General features: G+C 31.3%; 1 protein-coding gene across 5 annotated transcripts in view; it reads left to right on the forward strand.

Annotated features, from left to right (window-relative positions):
- tgo (Aryl hydrocarbon receptor nuclear translocator homolog tgo) overlaps positions 1 to 19844 on the forward strand; it is a 173363-nt gene that overhangs the window by 142972 nt on the left and 10547 nt on the right. For all 5 annotated transcript variants that reach the window (XM_085807169.1, XM_085807170.1, XM_085807172.1 and 2 more), the window contains 2 exons: positions 10371 to 10521; positions 16371 to 16579. In XM_085807169.1, the coding sequence (XP_085663295.1) occupies positions 10371 to 10521; positions 16371 to 16579 (360 nt within the window). The remainder of the gene's footprint in view (positions 1 to 10370; positions 10522 to 16370; positions 16580 to 19844) is intronic.

The raw sequence follows: 19844 nt of genomic DNA on the forward strand, positions 1-19844 counted from the left end.
AGATTTTGTGAATAAAGTCAAGCTATGAAATATTTTTCATAAACCATTCACATAACTATCAGCTCTCGTTGTTTCACTGGGAGAGTTTTAGTTTTTCATCGAATCATGCAGAAGATCACTGAATTCTTGGTTTTTAATTTCTACCCTTTAACACCAAAATTCTTTTGAGCAATAAATGAATTTTGATTAACAAAACTTAAATTGTACCAATTCCATTCCTCCACCTCTAATATTTTCAACATATTTTTTTTTTAATTAGGTTTATTTATTTGAATTTTCTTAATCTACTGTGGATATTTGTAGAACTTTTTATGAAGATTAAATGAATGTTTAATTACTTAATATTTGCATTTAATTTGGTTTTACAACAGTATGTTACGAAGATTATTACTAAGCTCGTTACTCAGTTTATTCGCAAAAGAGCGTATACAGTACAAAGTCAGAGATCCGTACTTGTGGGGACTTCAGCAATTCCGTATTAAGGATTTTTCTGGATGTTAGATCATCAGTTTAAATCTTGTGAAATGGCATGTAAAAATTACAAAATTAAAAAATATGTAATCATGATTTATGGAATAATGAAGCATTTATGATCTAAAAGGTAACAAAATTTAAAAAAAGGGCCTAATATTTATATTTTTACTTTATTAAAATTTCTTTGAATGCAAATTGTTTAAGTTGCTTCATTTTTTGTGCTAATATTTTCTCTTCAATTCTACATACAGACATAATTTCTTGTTCAGTTATACAGTTTCACTATTCAAATCCTGTAGTTCCTGAGTTGAGAATTCTGACTAATTTGGCAATCGAAATTTTTTAGTTTTCAATAGACTCTCTGTCACTTTCTTCACTATTGGTATCAGTATTTTCTGAATCTAGAACCATACTACAGATTTCACTGTCTGTTGATTGATGATTAGAGCATTGTCATCGCAATAAAAAATTTCTGTTATATCATTTTCATTTATTACCGCTTCTCCTTATTTCTTTACAAAATCAATTAATTGGAAAATTTCACCTGTGGTTTGTGATACCCGAAAGCCTTCAAATTTGTGGCTATCGCTTTCATCATCCTCACCATGAAATATAGTAGCTGGCCATAAGTTATGCCAAGTATTTTTTAATTTGGAGGCACATCTCCCACAATCTTGCAATGCTCCACACAGCACATTTTGTGCTAAAATATTTAAAAAATTCATGAATAGTGTTGCCATTATCAAGAAATTTAACATTGATTTTAAAAATGCTACTTTATATTTGCATTTCAGTGCACACACTATTCCGATATCCATAGGCTGAATGATGGACATACCGTGTGGAGGAAAGACTACCACAGATACATTATCTTTCATTAAAACTTTAAGTCAAATATGAGCCGAACAGTTATCTACAATCAGGACAATTTTTGCGTCACCAGGTAAACCAAACAAATTCAAATTTTGCTGAGCCTTGGGTATGAAATGATTTTCAAACCAACCACACATTAATGCTTGTGTCCTCCATGCTCTTTTGTTTGCATTGATATATAACGGGGAAACCTTTACTTCTTTAAATACTCAAGGTCATGTATTTTTTCCGATTATGAAAAGTTTACACTTGTGCTTTCCTGCAACATTTGTGCATGCTAAAGTTGTTAGTCTAGCTTTGGAATCTTTAACCCATTAGCATTGGACTCGTCAATGGCTTTATTAATTATGCAGCAATGCTGTCTGACCCATTCAACCATCACTTTGTCATGATTGTCAATTTAGCATAGCGGATAATTTTTGTGTTATTCATTGCAAGTGGAGTGTCAGAATTAAAAAAAAATTCATAAAGTTGCTTTTCCTCAATGCCACACTCCTCGCATAGTTTTGAGATGGATATACCCATATTCATTTTCTGCAGAAATTCCACTTTTTGTTTAATGGATATCGAAATATGCTTTTGCTTTGTTGATCCTGTTGCAGCTCCGGAATTAGAAACTTTTTTCGACATATTCGAAGGTTCAAACTTTAGTTTTCATAAAATTGCTGTAATTACAACAACTGGCAAAAAATAATAAGCTTGATCAAATCAGAAAGTTAAGGAGCATCGCAGTCTGATATATTATCTGAAATTGTTTGGCATCACAAAAGTTGCGTGCGTACGGGTTCGTAATAGATTGAATGCACAAGTCTGATAAAATGTTAATAAAATCTGTTCTTATCACAAGAAAAATATAACAAGATGCTGGATTTTTTCTCAATGATATTTATACAATATTGCATTATCATGCAATATAATCAACAGCTGTATTTTAAACTACTGAAACATCAAATAGATCTCAATCCAAAACACAGAGAAATCTAATCCGATCTCACTACGAATTCTCTACAGTCAACAACAACAGTTATCTAAACAACTGACCTAAGACGTTTCTCTTCGACCTCTTTAAAGCTTTTTAATGAGTCATGAGAAGGTTCTCGTAATTTGTTTTCTCGAGGTTTCTGGAAAGCAAAAGAGTAGAATTACAAGATGTCTATTTATTAAATGTTAAATGCGTGTGCTCCTGTACTTTTACATTTCTGGCATAGCATTCTCTTAAAATAAGTCTTGTGTTGCATTGCACGGGGATATGAAACAATTTTAATTATAATTGTATTAAAAATAGCTAACTAAATACACAATCTGTAACAATGCTATACATTCATAGACGCCTGCTATACATTTTTGGCTATGTAGCATGAGACTAGCGACAAAAGACAAAATGTCCCGTTAAGTCTTGCCTCTGTTGTGCACTGAGACAGTTAAGCCTGAATTCTATTAATTTAGTTATTTATTATACTTGCGTCTAATTCTTGCACATGCTTAAGGCTGAGTCTTGAATAAATAAATTCCCACATAAGGTTACGTGGGTGGTGGTGCTAGTTGTTTTGTTGCAGTGTTTGATGCAGTCTCTGGAAGTTCTAAAGTTTGCTATGAAGCTCCTTCCTAAGCTCTAAATTTTTTCCGCCCCTTAATTTTGTATTCCAGGGCTTTTCCAGAATTCTAAAAATTTTATCATCCCTTAATTTTGTTACTCGGTGCTTCTCTAAATGCCAGAAATTTTGTCTTCCCTAAATTCTGCCACCCAGTGTGGCATACGTGTCTTGGCATCGGTTCTGGGTTTATGTGAGTAAAAATAAGTTATTCGTAATTCAAATAGCACTAAATGTAATCCTTTGTCTTATGAGTATCATTAACAAAATTTATTTTAGTGTATGGAAAGAAATTTTTGTTACATTTTTTCTCGTCAACATTTAGCGCATTTAACTTAGATCTGTAATCATTCCCAAGCGTAATGCACAATAAAAGGTTTCCATACTCTTTGTTATTCAATTGCTAATATAAAAAATATGGTTTAGGCATCGATGCATGAGGCATTACTCAAGAGTTCATGTGTTGATAAACATGCGGTGATGAAAGAAAAATATAATAAATAATGATACGCCAGGTTGGCGTCAGGAATTAAAATATTAGTAGTTGTAAAATTAAATGATATTTCTATGTGGAATGTTTCGGTTTGAGATGTATGCCAGGTAGATATGCAGCCAAATTATTGATCACACAAATTTATACTAAAATGATTGTTTCTTCATTAACAAGGTATTTTATTTAGTGTTCAATTGAAATTAAGAATATGGATTCTCCACACGTTTTCTTATGGGGGGGAGGAAATCAAATATGCATTAAAAAAATTCCTAAAAAAATTTTTGTTGGTGGCTTTAAGGTTCTTTATTTTAGATCATTCCGGATATTTGGACGTCCAGATCTCGGACTTTATACTGCACAAGGGTTGGCTGAACTTAAGAGTAGTAAGAGGCACATGTTAGATTCAAGAAATTTGGAATGCCACATCTTGATTTTCTGAGTCACAGCTTCTTATTTACATCATGAAAAGCAGCATTTGAAGTAGATTAAAGATAATTATGCCTTTTATTTGTAATTAGTGTGGTTACATGTAAATATTAATCACATTTATTTCTTCTGCTGTATAATATTCAGAAATTTTTTTATGGTAGGTGAATTTAAAATAGTACAATGTAATTGAACTTTTTTTTTTTTTTTTTCTTTTTGAAGATAGAAAACTAAGCAATTTTGGGGGTTCCATCCACACTGTTCATAATTTTGAATAGTTTTAGCAGAAGTATATTGAAATTAAAAGAAGGAATTCTAATACTCTTTGCAAGTATAACAGTATGACAAGTTTTTTGTCTAAGTGCAGAATAGGAAATTTAAAAAATAGCTTCTGTAATATTTTCGTGCTACTCTGGAAGAGTAAAATTAGTGAAATAACACAACCAGCCATACCAAAGAAATTGATATTTGATGAAGCTTTATTTAAATTTAGCAAAGTACATGAGGGATATCTGCCGAAGAGGAGGAATGCCTGTGAAAGATATCTAAAGGAAATTGGTTTATACATGTGCTTTTCCAAAAAGGAACATTGTTTAAAATATGTTAACTTTAAAAGTGCAATTTTGTTTTTCCCATGCAATTAACATTAGAGCCAACATACGAAGTTTAAAATCTAGCCCTACCTGATCTATTTCTTTAAGAAAAATTAGTTTATCAACTACATTCTGTTTCTGCTAAGGATGAGGAATTCAAATCCTTACATTCTACAAATCTTTAGAAAAATTTGGATTTCTAAAACTCAAATCTGAATGCTATTTTATTTTTTGTATGCTAATTTAAGAACTGCCAAATATTTTTAATTCAGAATGTTTGAAAGATTTTATAAAATTTGCTCACTAATAAATGAATATCATTTTTAAAATTTCACTGGTATCTGAATCACTAAACTCGGTCTTATTACAGTCCTGTGTTTTACACTGTCACATTATGGCAACCAATGAAATCCATGAGAATTCTCAATCAGCTAATTGGTATGCTGTGTTTTCTGGATAATTCTTAGCATAAATAGTGAGAAATAAATTTTTGGTACTTCCGAGAACTTATGTTAAGTTGCATAAATGCTACAATACAAACATGACTTTAGTTGTCTACCAGTTGATCTAGTCAACTATGGTTATTGAATTTTTAACTGTATCTGAAATTTTAGCTGTTGTTCAGATATGTTTATCAAACTGTATTGAGAAAATGAACCTCAAGATTCAAAATTTAATTTTATATTTTGTTTACTGAATTCCATTCATATCTTTTTATTAAATACTGGTGTATTTTTGAAAAACATATTCTTATATTTTTTTTTTCATTAAACACACATTCAAATTTCACTTTATTTAAAAAAAAAAAAAAACTTTCAGTAATAAATTGTATTACTATTTTAAATTTTTTTTTTATTTGAATGGTTTGAAAGGTATTCAAAAATCTTTCAAATTCAAAGGAATTGGGGTTTTGAACTATCTTTAGTTTTTTTCCAATAGAACTTAAAAAATGTACATATTTTTAATATTGCTAAGCAGGACTTGAGATACCTTATTGCAATGGCAGTACTTGCAGATTTATATAAAAGTTATTGAAAAAGCTAGTAACACTGTAACTTGTGGTATGCAGTCAGAAAAAAATCCTCCTCCACAATATAGACTTTTTCACAAAAACACCAATTAGGACAAGTGATGAGGTTAGTATAACATTGATAGAATAGATGGAATAATCAGTCATGCAAAGCAAGATTCACGCTAATATTCCTGCAAACATTTTTTACAGAAGGTATGTTTCATATCGCTCTCAATTCAGCTAATTCTGGTGGACATTTTCTAATACATTAGAAGATTTAATATAAAATATTGCCCATGTTGTAGATCGAATGCAATGTTTCTAATACATATTATTCTGAAATCCATTTTAGAGTGCATGAAAAAATGAGGAAACTAATGATCCTATTAAAAATTTTAGTGTACTGAATAGGAAAAAGAATGTCAAATATAATTAAATATAATGAATGTTACATATTACTCGAAGAATGAAGAACTTTTCTATTTATGCAGATTGACTATTATTTCTTCCCATATATGCACAGTCTTCTCTTATTTAATTATGCCATATTATTTGGTATAAGTCTCTTTGATTTTGGACTGGCTGGGTTTCAGATCTGAAGGTGATGCTGCAAATATTTTAATCAGTTTTAATAGATATGCTTATACATACCCTATAAGAAATCTTATTGATTCCCAGTAACTCCTAATGAACAGGGCAAGTTATATGTATTTGTAAATTCCAGCTGAGAGTATGAAACAAAAGCACGAGTCTGGTTTGAGGTCTTTAGAGTACAGCATTAAGTGATTGAAACACAGTTTGTGTCTGTTATAACTGTAGAAAACCAAGCATCATATTTCAAAATTGAAAGTTTTATGTGCTAATATGTCATAGTTCCAATGAAATTTTGCATTCCATTCCATGAAGTTTATAAGAATCAGGCAGTAAATTATAGTTAATGTCTTCTGTTGAGCTACTCGCTTTCATGAAGAACATGTTGGATATTAAATGTAACCTAAAGCCACAGGAAGACCATGAACGTAAGAAGGAAATATTGTAACAAGCTGGAAAGAGAGAAGTTGTCAAACAACATGTGAAGATTCTCAAGCTACAACAGTATCACCAACATACTGCATTTTAAGAAAAGCTTTGTTGAGAAAATGCTTGTGCCCTGTGGGTTCCTTACTGCCGGTGACAATTTTATTAAAATGAAGATTTGATGATAAATCTGAGATTTCTATCTTGAATAATCAGGCAAAGCATGATTTCATCAAATTTTGGACAAGAATTAATTATGATGTTGAAGTCTGTCCAGTGAAGTCCATCTTTTTCATGGTCCCCAAAAATTTGGCAAGTTCAATCATAGATGAATTAAATGGTGATCCCTACCTAGGACTACCAAGAAATCTCTTAAGACGGACATAGTTCCAGCTGGAAGAAGTGTGAGTGCAGCATACTATGGCAACTGGTCTTAAAAAGTTTGCAAAAAATGGATAAAAATCACCTGCCTTGCTTGGCCTTGAAATGTTGTAACCAAATATGAATGTTTTATCTTATCTATCCTAAAATCTGCATGAGTCTTAAAAAAGCCTAATATACTCGTATCTCTAACTTAAAAAAGGCTCTTGTTTGAAGATAAAAAAAATCTGAGAGGACAATGTATTATTTTTTAAATGATCTTCACATTTTTTGTGGTGCCCCGATGGCTGTGAGCTGCTAAAAAAAACATGATCAATATGCTATATTTTTCAGAAACCGAATTTTTTCTATCTTGTTCACTGCTCTTATAATTAGTGCACATTGGATAGTTGCAATGGATTCAATTATTACCTTAAAGTAATTTAAGAATTACTAATTGATAAAGAGTTTGTCATTGCAAAATTTCTATTTCAAGATGCAGCTATTCTTAAAAAAAAATGAGACTAGAAAATTACATTTAATAGGTACAGGAACTGTAAGCTCGTGAGACATAATTGAGGGGATGGAGAACCACAGTTTGACTGGTATATATAATATTTCCATATCATTTAAAAGCACTCTGATAAATAGAAGCTTTTCTCTACTTAAGATTTTCTGGATTATCAGGAATTCAGAATATCTAATTAATGTATTTTAAAACAGAGTTATGTTATAAATAGTTCAATATATTTCCATTTCACTAATTTGTCATACAAAGCTATATAACATAAGAGAATAGAAACAAATATCAAGAAGTTAGTAATTTTGAATCAGTAGAAATAGTGTTAATAAAGTCTTATTAATTTAAAACCTTGCAAAGGATGTACAAGACTGTGTGGAGGCAGATCTCAAGACTTTAAAAATCATTTGTTAGTGGATCATAGTGAGTAATCGAATCCAATGGAGGAAGCATGTTGAAATGACCTTGGCCTGTTATAGGCTGTAGTGCAGTTCAAAAATATGAATTTATGCCCACCAGTGGTTGAACAGTAAAATGGCTAAACACTGGTAGTTCTGACCTGGTTCGATTCCAGGCGAATGGGCTGCATGGGTGTTTTCATGGTTTTCCCATTGTTTAATGTGTATATGAGCTATTTCCCTCAGCATGTCCTCCACGAAGGCATCTCACCCTTAAAGCAGATACCACTAATGTGCTTTACCACAACAAGCTAATTAATTTATATATCTTCTGAGATGTTGCTTTTTTATGCATTTCAGTTAAATATTGACAATTATAGTTGCCTTTTTGAAATAAATTTCTAGTTTTCTTAGATGACATGGGGCTCCTTTTAGTTGATCAATTGAGGCAAGTATCTGACTTGCCTCAATAGACCTTTATCCTGGCTCTGGCTGTATGTACTGCTATGTAGATTTCAGTTTCATGCATGCACTTTGTCTTGGAATTTTTAGCAATGTTTCTTTTTTAATATAATGATAGTATTCATGTTTGGAAGGTATATTATAGCAGACACCTGTTCAGAAGACTTTTAAGGGCTAGATGTTTAAGAACTTCTTAATTGGAATGATTTACTAAGATTGTAAACTTAAAGCAATGAGTTGCATAGTTAAAAACCTGAAAAGAAACAAACAAACAAACAAAACAAAAAAATGACAAATGAAAGGAACTTTCTGATTTTATATTATCAGTAATAAATTTGTAAATTTATGGTTTTGTTTCTATTAGGACTAGTTCTTTGTAAAATAATATCTTTTACGTGAAACGTATAACATAAATACAATTCCAGTTGTCCTTTTAAATGAAGGATTTAGTAATCAACAAAAAGTAAGTAAATTGCTTTGTACATTGATAATGCTTATGGATTGATTTTGGTGCCAACCAACACATAACTCTTCAAACTATTTCAACTGAAAACTCCATTAAATCTCCTGAAATTTTTCCTTGCTCTTATTCACATCCTAGCATAATGTAGTTTAAAAAAAAAAAAAAAAAAATTCACGGAATCTGCTTGCAAGAAATTACTACTGGAGTTCTCTCTGAAATACCATCCATTGGAATACATACTCTTGTTACAGTGCTTCTGACATTCATGGAAAGATTAAGAGAATGTTACTTTTTGTACATTACAGAATGACACTCTCATCGTTTTTTATCGTTTGAATTGTCTGTTACTAAAAGAAAACAATTGAGTGACAAAGGAACAGAGTGTGAAAGGGAAATCTTTCTAACCAAAGAAATACAATTTTCCTTGCATCCATCCCCAGTCAAAATGCAACATCATACCTAAATAGCTGAAAGATGCTTTAACTTCATTTCTAATGCTACAAATCTTTGCTTTGTAGATGATATAACTTCATGCATGACTTCTATAATGAGTACAGTACAAGCTTCTGATAGCAAAATATAAGTATTTATTTACTGTGTATGATGTGACTTTCCACAGACTATTTGAAGAGAAGGTTATCTTGATAGTCAGATTGCAAAAGAATAGAAAATCAATAGAAATTTTCAAGTTTTCCATGTAAAAGTAAAATTTTTTTAATGAAATTTTATGTACATGTTTTTGAAATTTACTGTTAAAATTTCATAGCAGTTGGTAAAATTTCATAGCAGTTGGTTAAATTTCATAGCAGTTGGTAAAATTTCATAGCAGTTGGTTAAATTTCATAGCAGTTGGTTTTGTAGTTATGGAATTAGGCTATTTTACTATAAAAAATATGTAAGAACTTCATGTCTGGAGAAAACGTATTTATGCTTTTGAATTTTATTTTAGAAATTACAGTAAAGAAAACTTATAATCTATTTTCTTCTGTGCTTATATTAGCATTTGAACATATATTGCTATTAATCAAAGTTCATAAATTTTTTGTTGTTACATGGAATAGTTCATTCAAGTTTCAGTGATGTAGTTACATTTTCAGTTTTGTATAAATTTTAATTATTGATTGATTTTGGTTCAGTTTAGTTTTTCTTCTTTATTATTGTTTATTGCAGCTAGAATTAATAGTAGCTTTTAAGTCGTGGACTGCCAGTTAACTGTTTAAGATAGGTGATTTGAAGTTTTATGTTGGAAACTTTCTTTTAATTGTTTTTCCTTTTCTTTTTCTTATAATTTGCCTTTTGAATTAACAGCTGATTTTACTTATTTTAAGTAGTGCACATTAAGTTGATCACTTTAATATGAAAATTTCTTAATTGTGATTCAGAATTGTGATTAAGTTACATTGATCAGCCTTTTTGTTCTGTAATTATAGTTGCATAGCAAGGGGTATAACGGAATTGCAAAGATATGGCTGTCACCATCTTTTCGTTCACACTGTATAGAAATGCAGTTGTGCGTTTTCAAATGTAGTTTGCGTTCTTAAAATTGTTATTATATAAAATGTTCAATTTTACGATAGTTTTGATGCAAGAAGGCTTTGAAGGGGGTTGTGAATTTTTAAACAGCAAAATTATCACTTAGAATAATTTTAATTTCTGATAATAACTTACTGAATGAATTTTATTTCAGTATTGAAGTTGAAAGGTCAAGTAATGTCTGTTATGTATCGATTCCGTGCCAAGAATCGTGAATGGATTTGGTTAAGGACCAGCAGCTTTGCATTTCTTAATCCATATACTAATGATGTGGAATATATTGTTTGTACCAATACGTCTGCCAAGTAAGCATGTTTATTACATTAAAATAAATGTTCTTTCATCTGTATGTGCCTTGATGGTGAATATAAAGTATCTTTATATCATGGGATATTGTCAAAACAGTTATTGAAGTCAAAGGCTTTAATACTAGTTTGAAACAGTGGAGTGATGAAATATTTCAATTTTCTCAATAATATTATGGTGAAAGCATTTAATTCATTGTCTCATTTTTTCCTTGAGCCAGTTCTTGTGTTACTTTTGTACAGTTCATATTTGTGTATTATAAAGGTGTATTGTGTAGTTCATGTTTATTTCTTTTAGTTCAGACATGCATAAAACTAAAGTTGTTTTAAACTGAATGTTTTAAAAGATGTGTACTGTTTTGAGCCTGACTTGTGTTACAGTTCTAGGTTTTTCTTCAGTACGTTTAAAAACTTTTTTCTAATTCAGTGGATCTGTTTGACTCCTTTACCACTAGTGTGGGTGCACCAGCTTGCCTTTTCCCCTTCTCATAGGTGGGGTATTAGTCTACTCACTATGGTATTTGCTGGGCAATCTTCTTATTTTTAAGGTAGTTAACACTAGAATTACCATGGTCTTCACATACCTAGAATTATGGCGGGTGTCATTTTGACCCCTTGATAAGATATCTGCATATTTCTCTATATGATATATTTGTGAAAAAGAAATTAAAATAACGCAAATTATGACAACTACAGTTTATTTTAAAGAATATAGAGACTTTGCAGGTATGTAGTCAAATAATGAACAAGCATTTAAATATTTCCATCGGAAAATGTAATTTTTTTTTTTTTTTTTTTTTTTTTTGATAGCTTACATTTCAGAAACACAGAAAATAAAATGTATAAACATTTACGAAAATTTTTCCAAAAGAGTGGTTTTTAATCCAAATATTAAAGTACTTTAAAACAAACATTTTGCTATAAAGAGTACATAGAAATATATAGAAATATTTTATTCACAGATAATATATTAGTAAGCGCAGCAATTAGCACACACGCTTATCTTTCTGATTTTTTGTGTACAATATCCGCATACATATTTATAACACTTGTCGCAAATATTAGAAGTTTTGTAACCTTTGTATTTCCTTACTTGACATTTCTTGCCCCCTTTTTTTGATTCTATTGAATGTTGTCCATTCACAAAGCCACTTGAAGAGAGAACAAATTTGTTTTTACTAGATATATATTCTTCTATTAGTTTTGCCAAGCGCAATAGAAAATCCCTTCTGCTGATATTTTCTTTTGTAACTTCCGTATACAGAATCCACGCATTTGTGCCTGCTAAGTCTAAAATATTGTAGAATGCATGTACTGGCCAACGGTGTGATGGTGCTTTCACGGAGTATTTTCTTTCCATTTGATCCAAAACATCTACCCTGAATTCTGTAGAATTGTAAAACTGTATTACATCAGGTACCTTCTTTTCATTAGATCAAATTCAACTGATGAATGGAGTGTACTTAACAAAATTACACTTTTTTTCCTTTTACCTTGATATGATGTAAGTGTTATGTAATCCTGTTTCATCACAACTGAAGAAGAAAGTTCGCTTCTTACATTTTTTTAATTGGAGGGAATTTCTCTTTTTTCATAGTTTTATGAAAAACCTTTGGTCCCCAAGTCTTGAACCACAAACTAGAAATTGGTAAGCCCTTGACGGCTAATGCCCCCCTTACGTACAACAACGCTATGAATGCTTCCAGTTCTGCTAATAAAATAGTGAAAGAATTATGAAGTTTACGCTTGGCTTCAGCATCAGTACACTCCTTTATGATGCGTAAAATTTTTTTCATTTATTATTTACTTCCAGGCACTAAGAGCTTTACCAGAACAAATGTGACGTTTAGCATAGGATGTCGGTCCTGCATTTTCTCGCAAGATATTTTGCAAGGGTCGATATTGTGCAACGACCAGAAGTATTTGAAGTATTTTCTACTTTCCATACAGTTCCATCACTAGCAATTTCTTTACAAGTGTTAGGCTGAATTACATTGAATTTCATATTCCCTTTTGAGCGCTTACTTGTTCCCGCTTTGCCATTCTTAGGTACGGCAGACTTTGAACTCGTAGAAACAAATCCATTTGTTCTTTCACCTTAGCTAGAGTTCGATATTGCCTGATTACTCTCTATAATAAATTCAGAATCACAAGATGTTTCATCTCCATCTTTATCTGTAGAATTATTTTCGATTTCAGAACCGGAATCGGCATCGGATAGTTCTTGCATCAGTTTCAAGATTTCTTCATGCGTTAGTCCTTTTCTACGTGCCATTAGTACATCACTATAATGAATTCATGTAAATATAATACAATTTTTCGCTAAAACTTGCTATGAATAATAAACAAAATATCTATGAAAAATCTACAAAACGTTCAGCTCGAAATAATCTCTTTTCTCCGATTTCATTCCGCAAAGGAAAGTATTGCACATATTTCAAATCATGTGACTGGCAGATGTGAAACTACACAGACCCACCATATTCTTTTCCTTTGTATTTTGTTTAGCAGGTGCAAGTAAAAATAGTTTACAGAAGTAACAGTGTTCAGATAATACAATGAAATGTATTCACATTTCTTTTCTCTCAAAGGGGTCAAAATGACACCTGCCGTAATTCTAGGTATTATCATTTGTTAGGGCTAAAATAAAAATATGATTTTCTTGAACTCTTTACTATTTCGTAAATCACGATGATTTATGAAAAGGTCGAGAAAAGATTAAGAAATTTGCGAAAAAAATTCCAGAGATAAGCTGCTAGAGATAAAAGTTCGCTAGGTGTCAAAATGATACCTTCCGTAATGCTAGTGTTAAGTGACTAATGAAATCAATCAGTTCCATTCTTGACAAATGCTTTTGAGCAAGCGTTTAGTTATTGATTATAAAAAGAAGGGACTTTTACCCAACTGAATGATTCTTACAGTTCAAGTAAGAAAATCATTAAATAATAAATGTTAAATTTTGCTGTTTCTGCAGTCCCTGAAGATTTTAAAAAATCAGTCCCATATAAAAACAATTTGAAACTGCTGAAGATCTTTTTAAACTGTTAATGTAATTATTTATTTTGGGTCATTTCTCTTACCTCAGACTTTCGCATAAATTGAAGGTTTGCTTGTGTAATAAATTATGAAAACGTCGTCTGAATTTACTGTTTGCTTAGTAAATATTTATTACTGTTTGCTTAGTCATATTTTGTGTGGCATGTTTGAATTGCAAAGTACTGAAAAATTAATAGGATTTTGCAGCCTAACTTACTTTTTTTATATTGTTACTGACAGCTTTTGACTTCTATTAAATGTAGTTAAAGAAATGGTTGCTCAAGCATTCAGCTAAGTAAATGATTACCTGCATGCAAATCTTCCAACCTTTTGATGGTCATCAGTGAGTCGTCTTTCCATTTGATTCCAATCTTTTAAGAATTTAAGCATGTTATAGTTTTTGATTAGATTGTGATGCTAACCCCTGTTGGGGTTTAAAAGCTATTAAGAATGAATTAAGTATGTTTATTCTACATCACAGTATTTTAGAAACTGGAACTGTTCATACCAGTCATGTATTCTTGATTTCATTCTAGTATGTGCATGAGGATTCAAGAATGTTTTTCACTAAACCATTCTAAAACACTTACCAGGGTCATAGCTATTATTTCTCATTTTTCTGATTTGTTCTTCTTTTGATTTCTTTTTAAACCATCTCGAAATATTTCTTAAACTGTAAACGTGGTAGTTGAGGAGAATCGTAATTGAAAATTTAAAGCTAGGCAAATTTTAAATTTTGAGCTTAGCATGCCTTAAATTAATTTTATTCTAAATGAAATGAACACTTCTCTCAAATATTTTTCTACATATATATATATATGTATGTATTTAAAATGTATGTAAGAAAAATAAAGAATATGTAAAAGATTAAATTAGCAGTGTAAATTTCCCATCTCAGTTCTAAAAATAGTAACCTCTTTCTGCACTGCATCATTTTTAGGTTAATCCATGTCATATGACTCTTATGTAATTTTGAGGACGTAAATGGAACTAAAACTCGAACAGCCAATAGTAATTTTATAGCAATATTAACTATCCAATGAAAATGCATTGAGAACCGTAACTAATTCAGTTTGTATTAAGATTTCGCCCTGAACATAATGCACTTCCTTTCTATGCTTTGGCCTAGCTGGACTGCTGTCTGTCTGCTTCTTCTATCTTACTGCAAATTTATCTAAAATGTAAGCTTTTTGGAAAGGCACATTTATTTTGTCAATTTGTATGTGGCCACAATTCATTTGGCACTCCAGTCGTGCCCACTTCCAGAACACTTCACAATTTTGATACTATACCAGTAGAAGCTGTCATAGCAGCACATAGATAATTGCAGCAAAGCATTGTAACAGGATGAAAGCTTAAGCGAAAGGAGAGAAAGTATCACAGCAGTAATGCAAAGGAAGAAGGGAAGGAGGCAAAAGTTTCAGATTTAACTTTTGATTTACAATTTGGTGATTGGTCAAGACGCGTCTGCGTTAAGTATTACATAAGATCGCATGATTAATTTAAATGATGCGGTTTAGACTTATGGTGCTATATCTAAGACAGAGAGATGAAGTTCCCAAATGAAATAAAAAATAAAAGAGGTTATAGTGAATTAAATTTAGAAGTTCGTTTTTATATTTTTTATCTTGCAATTGTTGTAGAAGTATTAATTCATAATAAATAGAAAATTGGAGGCGAAGGCGGATTAAATCTTCATTTTTTATTTCAGCAAACATATTGTGGCCACAAATAAGTTGGCACGTTAAATGTGCCTGTTCCAAAAACTTACATGTTAGATAAATTTGCTGTAAAATAGAAGGAGCAGACAGACAGCGGTCCAGCTAGGCCAAAGCATAGCAAGTGCATTATGTTCAGGGTGAAATCTTAATACCGACTGAATTAGTTTTGGTTCTCAATGTATTTTGATTGGATAGTTAATATTGCTATAAAATTACTATTGGCTGTTCGAATTGTAATTATATTTACGTCATCAGAATTACATAAGAGTCGTTTGACGTGGATTAATCTAGAAATGACGCAGTGCAGAAAGTTTACTATTTTTAGAATTGAGAAATTTATGTTGTTAATTTAATCTTTTACATATTCTTTATTTTTCTTCGTACATATATATATAGGGTCAATATCTATGACTTTAGTTTGAGTTCAAGAAGTATAGGTGGGGGAAGAGGAATTGTTTATGGCAGCAATATTGAAACTATAGGTCATGAATGGGGTCTCAAAAATTTATAGTGTGCTCGTAAGTTGGGAAAAACCCTGGAAAATTTGAACTGGTGGTATAAAGCTAAAGGTATAATGGTATAAAACAAAAGATAGAGCTGTGATTGGGATTGTTTGCATTTTTATGGGTTTGCACTGCCATGAAGTTTGAGCACCATTGGTTTAGGGAGCCCTTATTTGTAATGTGCAAGTTTCAGTTTGGATGTTATGTCTTTTGCACACTTACATATCTTTGAGTTTATATAAATCATGCATTACAATGTCATGGGATGATTGTAATTTTAAATCTCCTGCCAATGTCTATCAATGCTTTTTACTGCAATAATTAGCTCTGTTAAGTTTTTAAATAGGATATTAAGCCGATTCCTGATTTTTTTTTTTTTTTTTTTTTTTTGCTATGCAATAAGAATTCTCTTTCCTTATCACAACTATGCCCTGTTTCTGACTTTTGTTGTAAAAATATATGTTTGCATATATTATTTATATTTGCAAATGTGTCTGAATGTTGATGAATTCATATATTAATGATATATTTTATCAATTGCATATATGTGATTAAAAAACTTTCATTTAAAAAATGTGCCTTTCTGCAGAAGCCTTCATCATCAACAAGATGTACCTGTCTCTGGTCCTGATCAAGGTCCTGTTAACTCTTCTGGAGAAAGTGCTATGAACCAATATAGTCATGGTATGGGACCAGGGAACTTATTGTCAACTCAATCTAAGCCTGAAGGACTGGATTACAGTTTACCTAGATCTGGGGAAGTTTATCCTTCTGTTGTACCTCGTGCACATCATCCAGGTAAGCCAACAATGTTGCTATTTGTAATCTTGTGGATTGATTACTGCCATTATTTCCCTGGAAAGAAGACTGGATCTTGTATTAATTTGCGCTCCAAGAGATGTATGGCAGTAATCAATCTGAGCAAGGGTATCTTTTTTTGTATGTGTGAACAACACTTTATTTATTTAAAACAATCTCCATTTATTCACATATTTGTGTGTATTAAATAGCATTTATTTATGAACAAAAATTTACATTTATTTAAGTACGTTCTCATCATCTTTTGGAATATCTTCATAAAATCCTAAATCCTGACCTGAATTTCTTGCGGCTTTATATCCTATAAAACCATTGGCCCTAATCTCTTATGTTTAGAAATGAAGTTTTCCTTAAATTACTACTTCTCGTCTGTGCAATTTGCTCATAGTGCATTAGGAGCAATGGTGTTATCCCATAAATACGCTTCTTGCCTGTGTAATTTGCTCATAGTGCAATGGCAACAATGGTGTTATCCCATAAATTCCTCCTTTAAGTTACAACCTCTTGTATGTTAGGCTTCATAAAATTTGCACGTTGTATTCACTCAGTCCACTTCAGTATACTGATTTATTTCTATGCGGAAACACTCCTTGAATGATTGTTTATTGCAACATTAAGAGTTTTGAAAGGCAGTCATTCTTGCAGAAATCATTATTTCGTGTATTCTTTTGTTTGGAATTTTTTCATGTCTAGGCTGTAGGCTAGAAGCTGCCTTTGTTTAACCCCTTAAATGCCGCGGACGTATATATACGCCTTGCTCAGCCGATACTTTAACTGCCCCGAGCGTATATATATGCCCTTCCAAACTACTATCATTTGCTTTGCGCTGCTACCCATAAAATTATTTGGAATGCAATACCACAATGACCTTGACAATGCATGCGAAGGAGAATACTATTTCAGAGAAGTGTGGGGAGAAATTGGAGAGAGGGGTGTGTCTAAAGCGGTGAAAGTAATGACTGCGCGGTATTGGCTGGTGTTTTGAGTAAAACGCATTTTTTTTTTATTCTATGTCCTCCATTTTCTTTTAATTTTTGTAGTAGGTTCCAGGAATAAAGAGAGATATAACAGATGTTTCAAACCCATTTTATCTTTTTTGAATTATTTTTTGATGAACTGCTCATGCTTCATATTGTTACTGAAACTAATCGTTTTGTAGACAAGTATATGAACCAACACCTTGCAAACGAAAAATCAAGAACAAAATCGTGGCATTCAACCAATTCAGAAGAAATATATGTTTTTTTTTTTTTTTAGGCATACTGATTTCACAAGGTATAACACTGAAACCTGGTATTACACTTTACTGTTCTAAAAATGAATTGATTGAAACTCTGTTTAAGGGATCTTTTTTTAATTATACTTAAATTTTTTTATTATACTTTTACTCAAAACATTAAATTTTGTGCATTTATTTTTTGTTTTATTCTTTGTTTTGTGAAAGTAAACAGTTTTTAGAAAGTAAAACTTTCACTTATTTTCCTCCTAATACATCGCATAACTATGCGTGCCTGTGTGAAAACCCGTGGCACTGGGAAATGAATCTTGTACGTTTTCCGCGGCAGTTAAGGGGTTAGGAATATGTATCGGGTCTTTTAAAAAAAATAAACTTAGATACCAGTTTGAAGTAAAAATTATAAAATTGTAATGCCTGCCCTAAGGAACATTTTTCTGCCTAGATTGACAAGAGAATTGCAAAATAAAAATACAACATTTTGCATTTCTCTTGATTTGCATATGCGTCTGTAAGCTTTTTGTGTCGCATTTGTTGTGTGTAATTTTCACAGGGCAGTATTGTAGCTGAGGGATAGGAAATGTTTTTATGCAGGGGTGCATTATATTTAAAGTGTCTTAAGTCTCCACCCAGAAAATGTATAACAAACAAAATCTAGGACTTTTTGCCTTTTCGTGTTACCGTAAACCGGAAAATTTAGTAATATCACGAGATAATAAAAGAAAAAATAGTATCAACTTACATTTAATGATATACATCTGTGCACTAGTATGTATTTCCGAGGATCAGTAATGGATAAAAGTTATGCAGCATGTTATGAAAATGCTCTTGAGTTAATTGTATCATACTTCATTATCTTCTGAAACTTCTGAATGCATGGTAAATGTCTGACTCCCTTTACTGTGATAGGTTTGTAAATGGTGACAACAGCAAAAACTTTCCATTAATTTCAAGCAATCCCAGTTAGATAAAACATTTTGTTATTATTGCTATTATGGGTAGAAGTTTTAGTTCATCTAACAGATTTGTGTTTTGCTGGTAAAGAGCATGTCAAATGAGCTAAATAAAATATGAGCACTAAAATTTGACATAAATTGAATAGAATGTGCGGTGCTATCAAAGAGCAAAAAGAATATTTTTCAGCTGCAGATTCAAGTATAAGAAGGAAAACGTTTGCTTATGCAAAAACACACAAGAAGCTTAGAAAATTATTGGCTAAATGAAGTAAAATGCAACCCCTCATGCCTTCTAATGCTGGAAAAATAAACAAGAAGCAATTTTTAAGATATTGAAAGGCTAGCAGTGAATGGGGTTTAAAATTTGGATTGTTACTAAAAGAGAAAGTCTGTATGGATATAAAAAGCTTTCAAGAAATCGCCAAATGAAGACGTTTTCGCCTTTCCAACTTTTGTATTCTCAGCTGAAGAAAACTCTGTGTGACCTTTGAGTCTGTAGCTCTGTATATTTGATCTTTGTGTAAATCCTCTTGCTAACCTGTTTTTTTCAGTTTTGTTATTTTAGGCAAAATTTAGCTGAAATGGTATGCATGTTTTTCTTGCCATAATTCAGTGTAAAACAGAATCAACTGCATATATATATATATATATATATATTAAATTCGACTGCAAATGTACATATTCCATTTTAATTTTAAGTTAAAAAAAAATTTGATGTGTATTCTGATGTTTTGAAATATTTTCTGCAAATACCTCATAAACTCATTGTAGTGATATTACCCATTCTGTGTGGATAAAAGCCACAATGAACTCTGTCACAAAGAACTGTGTATGAGCAATAATTTTTAACAAACACATTTATGAAAAGTGGCATTGCGTCCAGAAAAGCAAAATAAATTTTGTTTTAAACATTATAAACTTCAAAGTTGATTAAAAGGTTATTAATTTACTGATAACTATCTTTTGAAGCAATAACATACATATTTAATTTGCCTAGAATTGAAGTACTGATTTGCATAATTTAGAGAGTGCTTACTTGGACACCTTTTATATA

This window comes from Stegodyphus dumicola, chromosome X1 (assembly GCF_044657685.1).
Source record: "Stegodyphus dumicola isolate Sdum_Otavi_A_Nest chromosome X1, ASM4465768v1".
Taxonomy (NCBI): Eukaryota; Metazoa; Arthropoda; class Arachnida; order Araneae; family Eresidae; genus Stegodyphus; species Stegodyphus dumicola.